At 43.4% G+C, this 19988-nt stretch overlaps 1 protein-coding gene across 2 annotated transcripts in view; it reads left to right on the top strand.

Annotated features, from left to right (window-relative positions):
- Positions 1-19988, top strand: part of Enosf1 (enolase superfamily member 1) — a 37438-nt gene that overhangs the window by 16363 nt on the left and 1087 nt on the right. Inside the window, exons 6-15 of one of the 2 annotated variants that reach the window (XM_047526486.1) lie at positions 187-259; positions 376-414; positions 923-1005; positions 2628-2662; positions 5111-5198; positions 6708-6842; positions 16055-16096; positions 16860-16989; positions 17285-17384; positions 19558-19639. In XM_047526486.1, coding sequence (XP_047382442.1) covers positions 187-259; positions 376-414; positions 923-1005; positions 2628-2662; positions 5111-5198; positions 6708-6842; positions 16055-16096; positions 16860-16989; positions 17285-17384; positions 19558-19639 — 807 coding nt within the window. The remainder of the gene's footprint in view (positions 1-186; positions 260-375; positions 415-922; positions 1006-2627; positions 2663-5110; positions 5199-6707; positions 6843-16054; positions 16097-16859; positions 16990-17284; positions 17385-19557; positions 19640-19988) is intronic. The other variant, XM_047526487.1, reaches the window with a different exon arrangement.

Genomic DNA, 19988 nt, shown 5'->3' on the forward strand with positions numbered 1-19988 from the left:
TGCTTGTCAGGGGCAGCAGCAAGCCTCTGAAGGACTCCACATAAGGAATGGCAGGACCATTTTCACTCAAATCCCAAAGGTCCCTTCCTGGAAAGGATGAGTCCCATAGATCAGCGTAAGCAGCTTCTTAGAAACATAATCTGCCTGTGAGTTGATTGAGGGCTTCCCCTTCCTGTCCCTTGCCAGGATCCCAGAACGCTATTATCCTGCATCGATTTCAGGTATATCACTGACGTGCTGACTGAGGAGGATGCCTTCGGTGAGTCATGTATAAGGAGTGGGTCTGGCAGCTTCCTGGTGTGCATTGAAATGTGCACACAGCAACCAGAGACCCTGTTGGATAAAGGAGTGAGTGATGATTTTTATTTTTTGCAGAAATACTGAAGAAAGGTCAAGTTGGTAAAAAAGAAAGAGGTAGGCTGTAAGAAAATTTCCTACCTTGCTTCTATCATTGTTCACTTTTGAGTGTCCCTATCTACTGTGGGTGCACATTGTCCTCAGATGCACTGTGTCAAGCTGGGTGACTCAGGTGGACTGAGGCAGGAGGATCACAAATTCAAGGCCAGTCAGACACACTGTGCCTAGTAGCTAGTCCCCCAATCCAATGTGTGAGCCTGGGTAAAGAAGCCACCTTAGATGTGACCTTTAGCTGCAGGGTTCACTTCAGCCACTGCTCATAGAAAATTTGGCTTTAGGGCTGTACTGTGGGGTATGGGAGAACCCTGGGGGAGTGGGGCATTCAGAGAGGGTATCCTGATCGCCTGGACTTGACACCCCAATGGGCTGGACTTGTGTCAGAGTGCATGTGAAAGGCATCCAGAACAGCTGGATTCTCCTGTGGGCAACAGCTTTGCTGCAGACGATTTGAATCCATAGTTCCCTGGAAAGTGCAAGATGCCAACTAATGTGTTGTGTTTTCCAGAAGAACAAATGCTGATGCATGGCTACCCTGCCTACACCACATCATGTGCCTGGCTGGGGTACTCAGATGACACACTGAAGCAGGTGGGCTTTCTAACCTAGTTTTGCTAACAAGCTGAAGGGAGAAAAGGAAACTGGTTTTCCACCTGCACTCACATCTTCTGCACTCACCACTGCAGTCATACATCACATCTGACACAGATGTGTGCAGTTTCCCCCATACCAACCAATGCTGTAATCTCTGTGGGCACCACAGGGTGGTCTACAACTTAATTCTGACACTGGCCCTGGAGTTAACATCAGACCCCACAGGTTATTGGCTCAGGCTCACAGGACTTCCCCACTTCAGATGACAGTTATGCAAGTCCAGCTTGTCATTGAGCTTTTGACCAACCCTCTAGAAAATGGAGGTTTCCCTACAACCCCACCAACCCACCCTATACCCCCACTGCCCTTGAGTTTTGTTATTTGCTAGAATGGCCCACAGAACTCAGGGAAACATTTGCTTACATTTACTGGTTTATTATAAAGGATATAACGCAGGAACAGTCAGGCAGAGGAGATGTACAGAGCAGAGTATATGTTAGGGGCCTTCAGACCAACCCTGAAGCTCTCTGGACCCTTTCCTTTTCGGTTCTTCTAGAGGCTTCTCTAAGTAGGCATGTTGATTATATCATTGGCTATTGGCAATAAACTCAACCTTCAGCCCTTTCCCTCTCTAGAGGTCTAGGGTTGGAGTTGAAAGTTCTAACACCTTAATTACGGCCTGGTGTCTCTGGTGATCAGCTCTACCCTCTTAAAGTTCATATTATTAGCATACAAAAGACACCACTGGGAGATCCCCAAGGTTCTGGGAGCTATGTGCTAGAAAAATTGGGCAGGGAAGTAGAGGAGGCAGATACCAAATCACACAGGCTTTTCTGGGAGAGATTTACAATTTTATTGTTAGCTTTTCCAAATCCTCAATCCAAGGTCTCATACATGTATGAGAAAGTACTCTCATGTATAAGAAAGTACGTATACATGAGTGGAAGTCAAGCCATTCACCTTGTGGACACTGGGACTCTGACTTCATGAGTCCTAGCTCAGGCTCCAGAAGGTGAGAGACTAGTATTTGATTCCCAGGTAGAGCCATGTACCATTATGTAGGTGACTTAACCAATGCTGATCCTCAGTTTCCTCACTGCGAAATAGGGAAATAATAGCCTGTGTCTCAGTGGGCAGTTTTGAAGATTCAGATGGAAGCTGTAAGTTAGCATCCTATGGCTGGCACATGGTATACAGACAGCACATGGTTCATTTATCACTCTCCCTCATTATATTGCACTCACGCAGAGTCCAGAGAGAGAGAGACAGAGACAGAGCCTGGCTTATGTTTGTTGCTCTTTTATCCGTTAGTTCTATGACTCCCACAGAAAATCCTGGCTAAAAAGAGGCTCATTCATGCTACATTCCCCTTCCAGGATTGTTGTGACAGAGAAATAGTTCCCATACAGACAAGGAACTCTACCACTAGGAAGAATGATGCTCTGTTGGCCAAATTGATCTCCTTTTAATTTTAACAATACATGATTGTTTTTCTGATTTATGCTATAACCATTATGTTTATGATACTCAGATCAGAAATGACTGAGGTGCCTAATGTCAGGCCAGGGAAGCTCAGTACCTTATTCCACGTGTGTAACCTTATTCAGTTTTCCCCACAGCTCTGTGCCGCAGCACTAAAGGATGGCTGGACCAGGTAAGTTATTCATGTGGTAGTGGACTTGACCTTCTCAGCAGCAAAAAGAGACTTTGTGGAGAAGATCCAGGCACTAACCAGCACCAACAAGGTGGGAAGCAGAATGGCACCTAGGAACACCCAATGCTCCAACGTAGGCCAGACTCATTCTCCAAAGATAAGTTGTGAGCCCCAGTCAGAATGCTGGATCACAGATAAAATAGAACTCGGAGACTGTCCACTTTAAGCAGCTCTTCAGAATAGAAGTCCATACTTTTAGATGAATCACAAGGTCTGATTCAGCATTTCTGGACAGTTCCCAAGGGAGCCAGCTTAACTTTGCAAAGCACTTTTCCATTGCCTGAGGGCATTCAGTGTTAGAAAGGTCTTGAATATTGGCAGCCCTTCACTTCCAACTAACTTTCAGCTTCTGGTCCTGGTTCTTCATGGAGTTTCTAGGAGCCAAGCTTCTCCTTTTCCACTGGAGTGACAGCCCTCCCCCCCTTCAGGCCACCTCCTGATCAGATGGAACATCTGTACTTCTCCCTCTCTCATATGTGTGGCTATGTACTCCTGAGAATCCTAGGATCTTCCTCTGAATGAATCATGGTTGTCAGTGACCCCAAATCCTGACATTGTGCAGGAAGCAGAGACTGTCTTTCCTCTTGATCCAGCCACTATGAGTCCATGAGTATAGATCAAGGTGGCATCTTTTACCAGGCTAGTGATTGATCTGGATACCAGTCCCCCAGTTTCTCAAGTGTAGTCCATAGAGCAGCAGCAGCAGCCCACAGGAGCTTGTTGGAAATGCAAAGTCCAGGCCTCTCCCTAGTCCTGCTGCATTGGAATCTACATTATAACAAGATCTCTAGGTGATTCATGTACACACTCAAGTTTCAGATGTGATGAATTCTTTTTAACTTTTCAGTTAAAGAAATGAAGGAGGCAACATAAAGCAATAGAAAGAGACTTTGGCATCTAATAGAATTGGAATTAAATCTTGCCTTTGCTCCTTATCCCCTGTAAACACTCACTGTGTGATTCTGAGCAAATTGCTCACTCTCGCTTCACTGCATTTTTTCTCTCTGTGAAATGGAAATAATGTTAATTCATGGTTCTCCTCAAAGTTGCCATATGTAACAAGGACCAGCTTAAGGTAGGTTCAGAGCAGGTGCTCAGTGCAGGCTGCCTGCCCTCTCCCAGACTCAGGAGAATCTAGAGCAGTGAATCTGGTGAGTCAGGAAGGCTCCAGTAAACTTCCATGGAGAAAGTTTCCAATGCAGAGGCTGAGGCCAGCCACCCTCACTCAAGCACCACAGATCATGTAGCTGAAGCTCCAACGTGTATAGAAAAATGTCTTTAGAGGGTACAGTATTGAGCTCAGGGAGAAAAGGACAATAGGTGCCTAGGTATGTATGAACTGGGACTTTTTGTAGGCAGAGAGGTTGGGCACTTAGGGTAACAGGAAGGACCTTGGGCAGTCCAGGCTCTGTCTGGAGCAACATTCGGCAGCCATTTTTGCCCTTAAGTGCAGCCTTGACACCAGGATTGCACAGGACATGGAGACAGATGAGCAAGAGCATTTCCCAGTGGCCTGGCAGTGTGTCCCCTCCGACAGAGCCCACATTCAGGTCAATGGCACTCTCTTCTGATGGCAAAGTCACAGGGGACAGATGTAGAGGCTTGTATTTCAAGAGCATAATTGAACATCAAGACAGATTAAGGAGCTTCCTGCAAGTGTCAGACGTGGTGTAAAAGAGACCTCTGCAGGGAACCTGGGGCCACACTGCTGTTCCTCAGTTCTGTGGCCAAGTCGCTTTTCCTCCCTAGGCCTTAGGCGACTGCACAGAGGGAACAGACTAGCCCTGTGGCTTTCCTCCCAGTGGGCTCCTTTAAGCTAAGACCCTCTGCAGGAAGGGCTAGCGAATATAGGTGCTTTATAAATCAGACTATCTTGATTCACCATTTCTCAGGGTAGCTGTCTTGTCACACAGTGTTAGCCCCACTCTCTTCAATTCTGACTGTGACATTTTGTAGCTCTAGGGAAGGGGTTAAGACTGAAAATGAAGCTAGGGGTCAGGAGATGGTGGTGTTGAGTCAGCAGGGTAGGGGAGAAGGCGGAGGTGGTAGTGGTGGTGAAGTCAGGGAGTGGAATGAGAAAGAGGGGCTGGAGCCGGGTCTTCAGCACATATACATACTCAGTTTTGTTCCTTTATGTTCTTAATTCCTTTTTGTGACACAGTAGAAACTCGGTTAATTGTGTTAGAGATCTAACTTCTGAGTACTGCGAGATGCTGTTTGCAGGTTTATTTTCAAGCGACTTGTCTAAAAATTGACTGGAAAATAGCAAGGGGTTACTAGAAAATGTGGGCTGTGGATTATTGACAGAGAGTCGCTTCTGTAGAAAGTCCTGGAACTTTAGCCAAGTTAGAAGACAGATCCCAACTACCCAACCAAATGTATTTATAGGTTTAAAGTAAAGGTCGGGGCTGATCTCCAGGATGATGTGCGCCGATGCCGCCTCGTCAGAGACATGATTGGACCAGAGAAGACTTTGGTAAATATCCTCTTATACCACTAAGAAGTGACAGCCTTGCATGAAATATTTGTACAGGCCTGAACTCATTTCAAGCAATAACTCATTTCAAGCAAGTATTAAAAACTTTGGGAAGCTTAAACTTAGTGTTAGAGGAATTATGATTCTGTGGCCTACAGGAGGTGAACTCTTTAAAAAATAAGATGGGGGCTGATACTTTTTAGTTTTCTAATTCTGCAGAACAAGCTAAATAAGACCAGGGTGAGAGATTGGTCCATCTTGCTAATATGAATGAACCCAAGCAAATAGGTCTCCCGTCAGCACCCTGATGTGTCAGTCATTAATTCCCTCTATAGCTTGTCAGCTAGGCTGCTTTCAGGGAACCATTGTGAAGAAGTACTGAAACTCTGACTGAAATAAATGTGAGGATTGGTCATTCCTGACTGTGTATTGTTATGAAACAGCTATTATATGTAAAATATTTTCACAAAAGATGGTAACAATCAGATCTTTTTTTTTTTTAATAAAGTTAAGAGGTTTGTTTCATACATGAAAATTCAAGTTTGGAGTCCTTGAAGTGGCAGTAGAATCAGAAGTCTCATTATTTATACATGAGTTAATGCTGCTTTTGTTTCATGAGGTCATCCTCATCCAAATAATTTATGATGAAAATTGATTCTGAGTGTACTGTCTTCTGCTTTTCAGCGTCCTGTGAGGGAGCTTATACACTTAACACATTCTATGGAAACCCATTTCATTTTTATGTCTTCTCCAAGCATGGGAAGGCTGATGAAGAGGGGGTGGAGGGGCCTCTCTCAAGCTCTGCACACCTAGCACCTCGTTTCTAGGCAGGGTGGCAGCACACAGAGATCCAGGGTGGGAAGGTGAGGCCTGAACTTGAATTCACCATTGACTTACCTTATTGTTCTTGAGTAAGTTACTTCTCTGCATTTCAGTTTCCTATTTATAATAGGTTAATATGAACTGCCTCATAGGGGTTTTACAAGGATTAAATAAAACAAAATCCATGAAGTGCCTAGGGGAGCAGATATTTCATTAGGTAGTTATTTATTAATGTGCCAGACACATGGTAGGTAATAGTCAATAAGTAACTCTTGAGCAAACTCAGTATTGACTGTGCACATGATTCACAATGTGATAAAATGGTTTGAACAACAGAACTAACTCTGCAAGACACACCTATCTGGGGAGGTGGGAGTGGGGCATCTAAATGTAGACTGGGCCTGAGCTTCAGGGTCTAGCAAGCAATTCTGGTGACCCAGCCCAGGGCACTTCCAGACATTCCAGAGTCTCCGTGAACAACTTGCATCTCCTCAAAAAAGACAGTCTCTGGAGCCAGAGTTCTAGTCTCAATGGCTGCTCTTTGGCTCTTTTTGTTTGGGTTGCATGTGCTGGCCCTCAAAAAAGGAAATGTCAGGTGACCCTTCATCAGCAGTTGGTGGTACTGAGTGACGATGTCTCCTTGTTGGGAGTCACCCCTGCAGCAAAGTGAAGGCTCTTTGCTTACAGATGATGGATGCCAACCAGCGCTGGGACGTGCCCGAGGCAGTGGAGTGGATGTCAAAGCTGGCTGAGTTCAAGCCATTGTGGATTGAAGAGCCAACCTCCCCTGATGACATCCTAGGGCATGCTGCTATTTCCAAGGTAGGAAAACTGCTCTTCTGCTGCCTTGGCCATTTACTTTGTTTTTTTTGTTTTGTTTTGTTTTGTTTTACAGATTGCATTTTGATTCCTTGTACACAAATGGGGTACAACTTTTCATTTCTGTGGTTGTACACAATGTAGATTCACACCATTCATGTAATCATATATATATACATAGGGTAATACTGCTTCATTCTACTATCTTTTCATGCTCCACTCCCTCCCACCCCATTTTCCTCTACAGCATCCAAAGTTCTTTGATTCTTTTCTTTCCCCCATTATATATCATCATCCACTTATCAGAGAAAACATTTAGCCTTTGGTTTTTTTGGGCTCGGCCTATTTCACTTAACATGATATTTTCCAACTTCATCTATTTACCAGCAAATGCCGTAATTTTTTTCTTCTTTATATCTGAGTCATATTCCATTCATCTATCGAGGGGCATCTAGGTTGGTTCCACAATCTAGCTATTGTGAATTGAGCTTCTATGAACATTGATGTGGCTGTATCACTGTAGTATGCTGATTTTAAGTCCTTTGGGTATAAACTGAGGAGTAAGATAGCTGGATCAAATGCTGGGTCCATTCCAAGTTTTCTGAGGAATCTTCATACTGTTTCCCAGAGTGACTGCACCAATTTGCAACAGCATTGTATGAGTGTGCTTCCTTCCCCACATCTACGCCAACACTTATTATTGCTTGTGTTCTTGATAATAGCCATTCTAATTGGAGTTAGATGAAATCTTAGTGTGGTTTTAATTTGCATTTCTCTAATTACTAGGGATGATGAGCACTTTTTCATATATTTGTTGATCACCTGTGTAGCTTCTTCTGTGATATGTCTGCCCAGTTCCTTAGCCCATTGGGTTCTTTGTATTTTTCATGTAAAGTTTTTTATGTTCTTTATAAACTTTGGAGATTAGTGCTCTGTCTGAAGTGTGTGTAGAAAAAATTTTCTCCCACTCTGTAGTCTCACTTTTCACATTATTGATTGTTTCCTTTGCTGAGAAAAAGCTTTTTAGTTTGAATCTATCCCATTTATTGATTCTTGCTTTTATTTCTTGCGCTATGGGTGTCTTGTCAAGGAAGTCTGGTCCTAAACCAACATGATGGAAATTCGGGCCTACTTTTTCTTCTATTTGGTGAAGGGTCTCAGGTCTAATTCCTAGATCCTTGATCCATTTTGAGTTGAGTTTTGTACAGGGTGAGAGATAGGGGTTTAATTTCATTGTACTGCATATGGATTTCCAGTTTTTGCCAGCACCATCTGTTGAAGAGGCTATCTTTTCTCCATTTTAAGTTTTTGGCACCTTTGTCTAGTATGATATAACTGTACTTATGTGTGTTTGTCTCTGGGTCTTCTATCCTGTACCATTGGTCTACCTGTCTATTTTGGTGCTAATACCATGTGGTTTTTGTTACTATTGCTCTGTAGTAGAGTTTAAGGTCTGTGATATTTCTTACATCACTCTTCCTGCCCAGGATTGCTTCGGCTATTCTGGGTCTTTTTTTCTTTCAGATGAATTTCACAATTGCTTTCTCTGTTTCTGTGAGAAATGTGATGGGGATTTTAATAGAAATCATGTTAAATCTGTATAGCACCTTTGGAAGTATGGCCATTTTGATAAAATTAATTCTACCTATCCACGAACTTGGGAGATCTTTCCATCTTCTAAGATCTTCAATTTCTTTCTTTAATGTTCTGTAGTTTTCATTGAAGAGATCTTTCATCTCTTTGGTTAGATTGATCCCCAATTATTTTATTTTTATTGAGGCTATTGTGAATGGAGTTGTTTTCCTCATTTTCCTTTCAGATGTTTCATCACTTATGAATAAAAATACTTTAGATTTATGCATGTTGATTTTATATCCTACTATTTTGCTGAATTCATTTATGAGGTCTAGAAGTTTTCTGGTGGAGTTTTTTGGATCCTCTAAATATAGAATCATGTCATCAGCAAATAGTGACAGTTTGAGTTCTTCTTTTCCTATTTGTAGCCCTTTAATTTCTTTGGTCTGTCTAGTTGCTCTGGCTAGCATTTCAAAGATGATGTTGAATAGAAGTGGTGAAAGAGGGCATCCCGTCTTGTTCCAGTTTTTAAAGGGAATGCTTTCAGTTTTTCTCCATTAAGAATGATGTTGGCTATGGACCTAGCACAAATAACCTTTACAACGTTGAGGTATGTTTCTGCTATCCCTATTTTTTTCTAGTGTTTTGAGCATGAAGTGGTGTTGTATTTTCTCGAATGCTTTCTCTGCGTCAACTGAAATAATCATATGATTCTTAACCTTAAGTCTATTGATGTGATGAATTACATGTATTGATTTCTGGATATTGAACCAATCTTATATCCCGGGATGAACCCACTTGATCATGGTGCACAATCTTCTTAATATGTTTTTGTATGCAGTTTGCCAGGATTTTGTTAAGGGTTTTTGTGTCTATATTCATCAGAGACATTGGTCTAAAATTTTCTTTCCTTGATGTGTTATTGTCAGGTTTGGGTATAAGGGTAACACTAGCTTCATAGAATGAGTTTGGAAAGGTTCCCTCCTTTTCTATTTCCTGCAGTACTTTGAGAAGTATTGGAATGAGTTCTTCTTTGAAGGTCTTGTAGAACTCAGCTGAGAATCTGTCTGGTTCTGGACTTTTCTTGGTTGGTAGGCTTTTGATGGCTTCTTTTATTTCATTGCTTGAAATTGGTCTGTTTAAATTGTGTATGTCCCCCTGGTTCAGTTTGGGAGGATCATATGTCTCTAGAAATTTATTAGTATCTTTGATATTTTCTATTTTGTTGGAGTATAGATTTTCAAAGTAGCTTCTCTTTATGCTATGTATTTCAGTGGTGTCTGTCGTGATATTCCTTTTTCATCACAAATTTTAGTAATTTGAGTTTTCTTTCTCTTTGTTAGTGTGGCTAAGGGTTTATCTATTTTGTTTACTTTTTCAAAGAACCAACTTTTTGTTTTGTCAATTTTTTGAATGTTTTGAAAATGTTTTTTGAATTGTTTTTCATGTTTCAATTTCATTGATTTCAGCTCTGATTTTAATTATTTCCTGACTTCCGCTACTTTTGGTGTACTTCTGTTCTTCTTTTTCTAGGGCTTTGAGCTGTAATGTTAGGTCATTTAGTTGTTGACTTTTTATTCTTTTCTTGAATGTGCTCCATGCAATGAATTTTCCTCTTAACTTGAGTTGGTTTCAGCTCTGATTTTAATTATTTCCTGACTTCTGCTACTTTTGGTGTACTTCTGTTCTTCTTTTTCTAGGGCTTTGAGCTGTAATGTTAGATCATTTAGTTGTTGACTTTTTATTCTTTTCTTGAATGTGCTCCATGCAATGAATTTTCCTCTTAACTTGAGTTGGTTTCTTCTTTGATTGGCTTTTCCTTTAGGGTAGTTCCTCCCTGTGTTGACCTACATTGTTGTTTTTCATTTCCTCCTCATGGACTATTTTGCTGAGAATGTTCTATAGAGCAGGCTATTTGTAAATTCTTTTAACTTTTGTTTATCATGGAAGGATTTTATTTCATTTTCAAATCTGAAGGTTAGTTTTGCTGGGTATAGGATTCTTGGTTGACAACTATGTTCTTTCAGAGCTTGAAATATGCTGTTCCAGACCCTTCTAGCTTTTAGGGACTGAACTGAGAAATCTGCTTATACCCATATTGGTTTCCCCCTATATGTAATCTGATGCTTTTCTCTCACAGCCTTCAAAATCCTATCTTTATTTTGTATGTTAGGCATTTTCATTATATTGTGCCTTGGTGTGGATCTGTTGTGATTTAGTGCATTTGGTGTTCTGTAAGCCTCTTGTATTTGATTTTCCATTTCATTCTTCAGGTTTGGGAAATTTTCTGATATTATTTCATTGAATAGGTTGTTCATTCCTTTTCTTTGTATCTCAGTGCCTTCCTCAATCCCAGTAGTTCCTAAATTTCATGCTATCCCATAGTTCTTGGAGGTTTTGTTCATGATTTCTTTCCATCTTCTCTGTTTGGTCAACTTTATTTTCAAGATTAAATATTTTGTCTTCATTGTCTGAGGTTCTGTCTTCCAAGTGATCTAATCTGTTGGTAATGCTTTCTATTGAATTTTTAAATTGATTTGTTTCCTTCATTTCAAGGATTCGTTTGGTTTTTTTGAGAATCTCTCTTTGTTGAAATGATCATTTGCTTCTTGCAGTTGCTCTTTCAACTGCTTATTGGAGTGATCTTTCATTGCCTGCATTTGCTTTCCTATGTCATCCTTTGCTTCACGAATTATTTTATAATGTATATTCTGAACTCCTTTTCTGACATTTCTTCTACCATGCTGTCACTGGATTCTATTACTATAGAATCTAGGTTTGTTTGAATCATTTTCTTCCTTTGTTTTTTCATGTCGTTCACATATCTTCCCCTCTAGCAGTGCAGATCTGGGGTATTGCAGTTTTCCCCCTATAGGCTTATAGCGACCCTATGGGTTTCCAAAACCTCTTCTTTAAGGGGGAATTCAATATTAGCAGTGCCCAGTACAGACAATATGCAGCTCTATACCAAATAGTCCCTATGAAGACATTAACAATATTGTCATAATAAACAGAATGAGTTCAATTATTATCTATAGATTCAATAGATTTGCAGTAAGGTCTGCAGTTTCTAATGGAGGACAAAGAGTATGGAGAGAGGTGTAGGATGTAACTGTTAGTGGGATAGGAAAAGAGTATATAGAAGTTCTAGATCATAGAAAGAGTGAAAGTGTAATCAAAAGAAGTTCATTGTTAGCATGAGAAAAGGGAGAAGGATACTGTGAGGAAACAGGTAAACAAAAGGAAAATAGAGAAAGCAAGAAAAGTAAGGAAATAAAAACTTAAAATTTTTCTAAAAGGAACAAGAAAAGAAAATCTACACTATAACAGTCTCCAGCAGGTGTCTCAGGATAGGATTTGCCCCACCTAAAGATGGGAGCTACCCCTTCCAGGATAATCCAAGATGGCCACTCTGGCTTCCAAATGTGTTGGCAAATGGGGAGCTGCAGCTTGGGGGTGTGGGCATAATCGACTCGGGTTCTTGGAGGTGGGGTGCGGTCAGTCGGTCCTGGCATCCTGGAGGCAGGGTGTGGTTGACCAGACTGAGGTGTTCTGGAGATGGGTCTCAGTCAGTCTGGCCAGGGGTCCTACAGGTCCTGGCTGTTGTCTCAAAATGGTGGCAGCCACGTGTAACCAAACTGCAGGTTCTGTGACAGTGGGCTTCCAGGCAACCGCAGGCAGCTGGTGATTCACTGGCAGTCTGCGGTCGGTCTGCTGGTTATCGGCAGAGGATCAGCAGGTGGACCTCGGGCGGTGGGTGATGGGTAGGTGAAAGGCAGGCGATGGGCAGGCAAGAGGCAGGCAAATTGTGGATGATAGGCGCCAGTCAGTGAGCAATCTGCACTCAAAAAGTAGTCGATATGCTGACAGACTGCAGGCGATCGTAGTGGACAAATGGGGTAAACAGCAGGGGATCAATAAGCAGCAAAGACTGCCTCACCAAGAACCAGATATCCTCTGCTTGAAACCCAAGTTAGGGAGCGACAAGGAATGCAGCCTCCCTCTAGTCCACCATCTTGGATTTCCTACTTTTTTGTTTAGTTTTCCAGAATGTCATTCTTGAAATTTCTTTGCTTTTTCCCTTTTACATTTCCTCATGGAATAGTTGGAATAATTGTAACATGTGACAGGTACAGAAGTTGCAGACCCTTTTATCCACTGTACTTCCATTTGTCTGAGAAAGAAAGTTGCTGAAAGTTGAAAGGCGACCAGCCATCTGAAGATTAGTAGATAATGGTTCTCAGACTTTACAAATGTAGAAATATGACTGATATTTAGAGATAGATGGTCACTGACTTAAAATGGTTCAACATATGATTTTTCCACTTTATGATGGTGCAAAAGTAATGGGCATTTAGCAGAAACCAGATTTCAAATTTTGAATTTGGATCCTTTCCCAGGCTAGCAATATGCCATACAATACTCTTGCGATGCTGGGCAGTAGCTGCAAGCAGGAGCAAGCCGGAGCAAGAGCAGTGCCTGCTCATCCACAGGACCATGAGGGGAAATAACCAGTGCTCTGCAGCATGCTGTGCTGCTGAACTGGGATGGTCCATGGGTGGTGTGTTAGATGAGCTTTCTACTTTGTGTCCTTTCCACTTACAATGGTTTTATCATTGTCCTCATTGTAAGTTGAGGAGCATCTGCACTCATTCACCCAGAATGAAACTAAGTGTAGACTTCTCTGGATGTCTCAGAAGAAAAGGATTGCTTTGCTTCCTTAATGTCAATGTCAGGCCTCCCTGAGAGAAGGCTCTCTGTGTTTCCTAAGAGCCCTCGAGAGAAATTCACACTAACTGGGAGCTGGCCCCTGTCCCCTTCAGATTCTGAAAGAACCTCATATATTAAAAAGAGAGAGAGAGAGAGAGAGTGCTCATATGTCAGGACATCTGAGTTTTCTGTGTCTTGGAGGGCTTGCTCAAATTTATAGCATTGACATACAAAGCCACAATGCCAGTTGGTTAATTCATAAACAGAACTAGAACTTCTAGGTTTTTCATCCTCAAAACAGCACAAGCTCTGTCAGAAGTTGTATTAAGCCAGTGTTGCAGGAGGAGTGTGGAAACCTGGCAGGGACTGGCTGTGGTGAAGATGTGATGGCATCAGAGCACAATGGCCCAGCATGGCCATCTCCAAGCTATGATATACTTGCTTCTGGCACCAGAGACATTGCATCCTAGCCTTGTCTCTCCCCCAGGAACATTTGCCTCTGACTTGTGTTTTCATCTGATAACCCTTTTCCCCTGCAACCTGTGCTATTGGGTTATTACATTCAAGTCCTATCTCCCTAGGAACCATTTTACCCCTGAGGTGACTTTGCCTAGCTCTGCTCTCCCCTGTGAGGATTTGATCTTTAAAAGTTAACTCTGATGGAGTAGTCTTAGTTCCTGGTTCTGGGAGGGACACCTCAATGCATCCTGCCTAAACTCACGGGTCCCACAAGGGTATGAAGTCAGAGGCTCCAAGGCCTATTCTTCTCCAGTTTTCTCAGTAAATCAGCATATGATCTACTTTAGGTGGGACACTCATCAGAAACCTGTTTCAGGAATTCTCTCCTTTCCTACTTAAAGGTTCACAAGAGAGAAAAACCTGAGACACGTGAAGTAAAGTCGAGTGGGCCAAGTACAGTAGAAAGAAGGCGAGGGTCCATGAGTGTGGGCCGGTCCAACAGGTGCCTTGATGGGGGAGCAGACGTGATTGTGTAGGGAACACCATACACGCCACCCTCAAGGGAATGCCAGCAGGAGTCGTGGAGCAACTGAGGCCTCGCTATTTAAACAGAACCCAAACCTTCCAAGGAGTAGTTCTGAAGTGAGCAGTTCTGGGTGAGAGGTCATGGGTCAACAAGACTTTTGCCTGAGTCCCACTTGCCTTTGCTCCTTAGGGTTCTTAAAGGGTGTGTACCCTAACAAATGCCGTAGGGGCCAGCATCCACCTGACTCCTGCCCACCTGGAGAGCCTTCTGGAATTTGACCCTTCCACAGGGTGCGGGGATGCCATTTCCTCAGTAGGCATCAGTGAAGCGGGCACGTGAGCCACGAGGCAGGGGTGGGTGGCAGTGGAGATAGCTGAGGGAATGCAGGGCACATGCTGGGGAGGTGCTGGAAAGGCCAGTACCTGGGGCCAGACAATGGGGTCCATTGCTCAGAGAATGCAACCGGAGGGAGCCGCTGGAGGATCTAAGTGATGGCACAGTGATGGCTGGAGGGAAGGATGAGTGGACTGGTTTGGCAACAGGAGCAAAGAGAGGGGAGCGGGTTTGGAAGGTGAGGGATGGGCAAGAGGAAATAGGCAGGGTGGAAACTGGGCGGTTTTGCTACATCAGGGGAGATGAAGGAGAGGGCAGCTTGACGAGAACAGATTCGGGAAGTACTGACAGGAAAAAAACTTGGTACATAGTCAGTGCTGTATATAGACAGCCTTAAAATGGCAGAATGAATAACTCAAATGGCTTTCTCTCCTTGCCTCTTCTTTTCTACCTTTCATCTGAGATAAAGAACCAAGTGTTCTTAAATTAGAAACTTCAGGAAGCATAAAATATTAGTGTGAAAAGGTGCCTAAGAGCCCAACTGTTGAAACTGAGACCTTCTGCAGTGAGGAAACCCAGGCTTCCGGTGGCTCGTGCATAACTTGGCCAAGTTCACACGTCCTGCTTAAGGCAGGACAAGTGCTAGGGTGAGGGACACCTGACTTCTAAAGTGTGGCTGTTTCTTCTGAGAAGTTGGCTTAATCTAGTGATTCACATGCCTCCTGTGGCTCTGGAGTTGACCTAAAGTTCAAACCCCCAATGTATCCTTTCTGGTTTTGTGATGGGGGAATAGTTCTCACCTTTCACTCCTATTTCCTATAAAATGGGGATACTGACAGCTTCTCCCCCATTGAGTTGTGGCTAGGAGTGACTGACATCAGTGTTTTACATGTGTCTGACAGGCAGGAAGTGTGGGCTCTGGGTGTCAGTGACAAAGAGATGGAAGCAGGTAGGACCCAAAGATGTCTGAGGAGGGTAACAGTAGAATCATAGTTCAGTGGAGGCTGGAGGGGAGCAGCTTAGGGCCTGGTGACAGGTGAGGTAGCTTTCCAGGGCAAGAGGACAGAGCAGCAGCACCATGTCTAGGGAGATCCAGTGCCTCACCAAGTGAGAAGTTCACCAGGTAAGTAATGGTCTCAGTCTTACCTGTGAAGTAGGATCTCAGTCATCCATATAACTGGAAGGGAGAGGATTTGGGAATTGGCAGAAGCACAAGAGGGTTCTAGAATAACCACTGAGAATAGAGGCTAAAGGGAGAGGTAACTTGCAGGAAGCAGAGTTTGGACCCAGTGAGTCCATGAAGAGCCACTGCTGAGTGACCATGTCTACTCCCAGTTCCACACCACTCCTCAGGCCTTGGAGCAGGAGGGCCAGGGCACTGCAGAAGGAAGTGCAAAGCTGTGGCCAGGAACCCATGGCAGCTTGTGAGCAGTGCTTGTCTTTCCTCTCTGGACATGCTTGCCCCTCCCCCATTCCCCTGGACATCCTGCCATTCTTTAAACTTCACATGTTCAGCCCCAAGGATGCCTCCTTCTTCAGCTGTAAATATTTTTAAACATAAGGAGTTGTCTCAAATCTTAGGAAAATGACACCAGACTGGCTTCTTTTGTAGGCACTGGTCCCATTAGGAATTGGTGTTGCCACTGGAGAGCAGGTGAGTGACATGTCCTTGACCACAGACTGAGGACACCTTTGTACATTAGGCCCTATCACCTGTTGCATTTTGAGCTGGGAATTTTTACCTTAGAAATTAGCAGTTCCTTAGTGTCTGGAGTCACATGTGGTCAAAAGGTTGCAGTTTTTTATACAATTCATGTGACTTGGGTCACTGATATTTTTTCAAAGTGTCTAATCAGAATTGACAAAGCAGCAATTTAAAGTTACCATCATAGGGGCATACAATGACTTTAAGAAAGCCAGCTTCCAAATTGAATAACGTGATGGTGTTCACTTTCTGTGCTTATAAACTAAGCTCAAGTGCCTGCCAACACCTGCTGCAGCCAGCCCACGAGCCAAGCAGTGCGAGGAACAGATTCTCAGTTTTCCCAGCAAAAGGAGCAATACCGCTCTGCCATGGTTCCGTTTTGTCATCGTGCCACCTGCTCATCGCTATTACTGTACTTCATCCTGATGCTCTGCTTCACCTCCCACTTGCCAGTCAACACAGCAGTTATTCCTTAATAAATGGTGGACTGATGTGATCTGTACCTGACTCACACTGTCACATTCGCAGATTTGTAAAGAAGTGAGCACAAGGTCCCCCAGCTGCACTGTCAGGGCCACCTCATGCCAAGTGAGAATATTACAGCCCAGGCTTCCTGAAGACCTCTGCTGAGTCACAGCTGGTGTGGAATCACCATGATCCTGAGGGCTAAGACTGACTCTTCTGTTGGTGTTATTTTTAATTCTATTTCCAGTGCCACAATAGAGTGATATTTAAGCAACTCCTACAGGCGAACGCCCTGCAGTTTCTCCAGATTGATAGCTGCAGACTGGGAAGTGTCAATGAAAACCTCTCAGTATTACTGATGGCCAAGAAGTTTGGAAGTAAGGGTGCTACAGAGGCTGCTCCCCAGACCTGATTCCCCTGTCATCAGGCCCTGTGGTTCCCTCAAAGGTCTTAACAATTCACATGAGTCTGTAGTTTGCCATGTTGATTTCTTCCTAGCACTTCATTTAGTCCTAATCAAGGAATCTTTGAGGATTTTCATCCTGGAATTTCATTCAGTATTAATGAATGGCTTAATCACCTTTGGGCACTAATAAAAACCACAGGGTTCTCTTTCACCCCTTCCTCTCTTTGTGCTACCTTTGGCATTAAATAGAAATGTCTTTCTTTTAGTTCCTGTTTGCCCCCATGCTGGTGGAGTTGGCCTCTGTGAACTGGTACAGCACTTAATTATATTTGACTACATATCAATCTCTGCGAGCCTTGAAAACAGGTCAGTGATGTGCCATTAACTCACTTTGCACCTGCATAGTGCCCCTCAATCCAAGCTAGATCTTCTACAATTCCACTCTCACGACCAAAGATACTCAGAACCTATGGTGTTGCAGGGACCTAAAATGACTTTAAGAAAGCTACCTTCTAGAGTGAACAAACATGGCAGCATCTACTTTTTGTGCTTATAAACTGAACACAAACTATAACTCAAAGGCTGAGTGGGTTTTTCTTGACTTCTCCACATGGGGCAATAACAGTGGGAACCCACCAGGGCATAGTCATTGTTCCTTCTAGAAGGGTCAGTTCTTGGTAGCTGACTTACTTTGGTAAGTATGTTGAAGTGGATTTGAATTCAGATCTCCTCCCTCAAAACCAGCTCCTTTTTCTAAAGCTAGCTTTCATCATATGTACACTCCCCACTTCCACCCGGTCACCTCTTCCTGACCCTGGAGTCCTCTATCTGGCTGCAGCTTTATTTAGTTCATCTTCTCAGCATGGCCAGGGGAACTTTATTTATCTTGCAGTGCTGAGGAGCAAACCCCAAGCTTTGCACGTGCCGGGCAAGTGCTCTACCACTGTAGCCTCTGCCCCACGGGTGAAACTGAGACAGTATCCGTCCAGTCATCTGCACACCTAAGGCTTGGTTTATTTTATTTTATTTTCCCCTGGAATTAAAGGTGTCACAGAAAGCTCAATAAACATGCATAGTGAAGGCACAAAAATGGACCTTGGAAAGGTGAACACCAAATTCAAGACTAAAATTGAGCCATTTCCATGGCACATGCCTGTAATCCCAGTGGCTCAGGAAGCTGAGGCAGGAGCACAGGTTCAAAACCAGCCTCAGCAACTTAATAAGACCCCGAGCAATTTTAGCAAAGTCCTGTCCCAAAATCAAAAATAAAAATGGTGAGGATGTGGCTCAGTTGTTAAGTGCCTCTGCATTCAATCCCTGGTACCAAAAAAAAAAAAAAGGATCTGTTAGGGCACGAAGCAGGGGTCCTTTATAATTGTAATGGTCTTTCTTCAGGTGAGTAATAAGTAGACAGGTACTTGCTATTAATATGCCTAAAGGATTTTATACTATAAAGAACATTAGACTGGAAAGAAGGAAACCTGGGCCTCCCCAGTCTTGGAGCTGCACAAGTTATCTGATCTCACATGAGTCGAAACTCGTTTGTTCATCTGAAAGATGGAGGTTGGGGCTAGGTCATCTCGGTCCCACCACCCCCTTCCGATGAATAGGCTGATTCCAGAATGCAGAAAAACAACCTTCCTAGGTTGTGTTCCTTTTGCCATGCTCATTTTAATTCCTGCCCTTGGGAAAAAGGGAGGTCCAGACCAACCTTTAAGTCCTGCAGTTCTTGAGGGATGAGAATGAGGCTCACCCTCTGCCTCAGTGCCTGACATTCCTAGTGCAGCATCCCCTCTGAGAAGTGCTGGAGGCAATACCCCGTACACCACCAGACACCGACACGGTGCTGTCGCAGCCCTGCTTTGTCCTCTGCATGTAACACCTAGTCCCTGCTCATCTTTCAAGGCCCAATTGTGCTTTCTCATGTGGCTTCCTTCCTTCACACCGTTCTTAATAGATGACACATAATACAGTCAGTGGCTTAGTGCCTGTGTCCACCAAAACCATGAGACTCACTTGCCAATTTCTTTGTAGTCCCAGCACCAGGCTGTGCACAGCCTGCCTGTCAGTTATTCATGATCAGGAGACTAAAGCAGCTAAGGTTACCTGTCCCCTGTACCCCAAACACAAACATACCCCTGTCCCACCACAGAACTAGAAAGTGGCTGACAGACTGATCCAAAACCTATACTCTTCTAAACTATTCATGTAGCTGGAAAGAGACTCATTTGGTGATTTAATCTATTCATCTAACTTTAGGCTAAAGGCACTCAAATGATCCCATATACTTCACAGAATCTGAACTGATGCTTTTGGGGGGGCATCACAGAACTTTTAGTTCCCAGACTTGGTGGTTCACCTCAGCCCCCCACATTGCTGTTTTATAGATGAAAAGCATCTGGGGCACAGCAGGACTTTGCATAGAAGACTGAAATCAGCTAAGCCCTGATGGAATCCATTTCTTAAGATCAGTTCCCACTCTGCTTTAACAGACACATCATCTGACTTCAGGCATTGTCCCAATCTGATTCCCTTCTAGGATGTGTGAATATGTGGACCATCTACATGAACATTTCAAGTATCCTGTGATAATCAAGCAGGCTTCCTACATGCCTCCTAAGGTAAGCTGGGACCTGGGACACCTCAGAGAAACTGCCAATCACTACTGTGCCCACGAACATAGGCATAAGCTTTAACTCCCTAGTTTATTTTCATATCTAGAAACAAATAGCTCTTTAAGAGGTCAGAATCCAATTCCTAAGACCTGAAGGTCTGCACGGAGGTTAAATAGCTTAAGGATTCTCTAATGTTAGCATTTCCTCGCTAGCAGAGACCTTAAAATATACTCCTGTGTAAAAACACAATAATTAGTAATGTCTACAAGTTACAGACCTAAAAAGTTCTGACTACAACTGTGTTACCTGGGCCATTTGTCCTGGTCAGGTTCAGATTGTGGCTTATTTTCACCAA

Source organism: Sciurus carolinensis, chromosome 15, assembly GCF_902686445.1.
Source record: "Sciurus carolinensis chromosome 15, mSciCar1.2, whole genome shotgun sequence".
Lineage (NCBI taxonomy): Eukaryota > Metazoa > Chordata > Mammalia > Rodentia > Sciuridae > Sciurus > Sciurus carolinensis.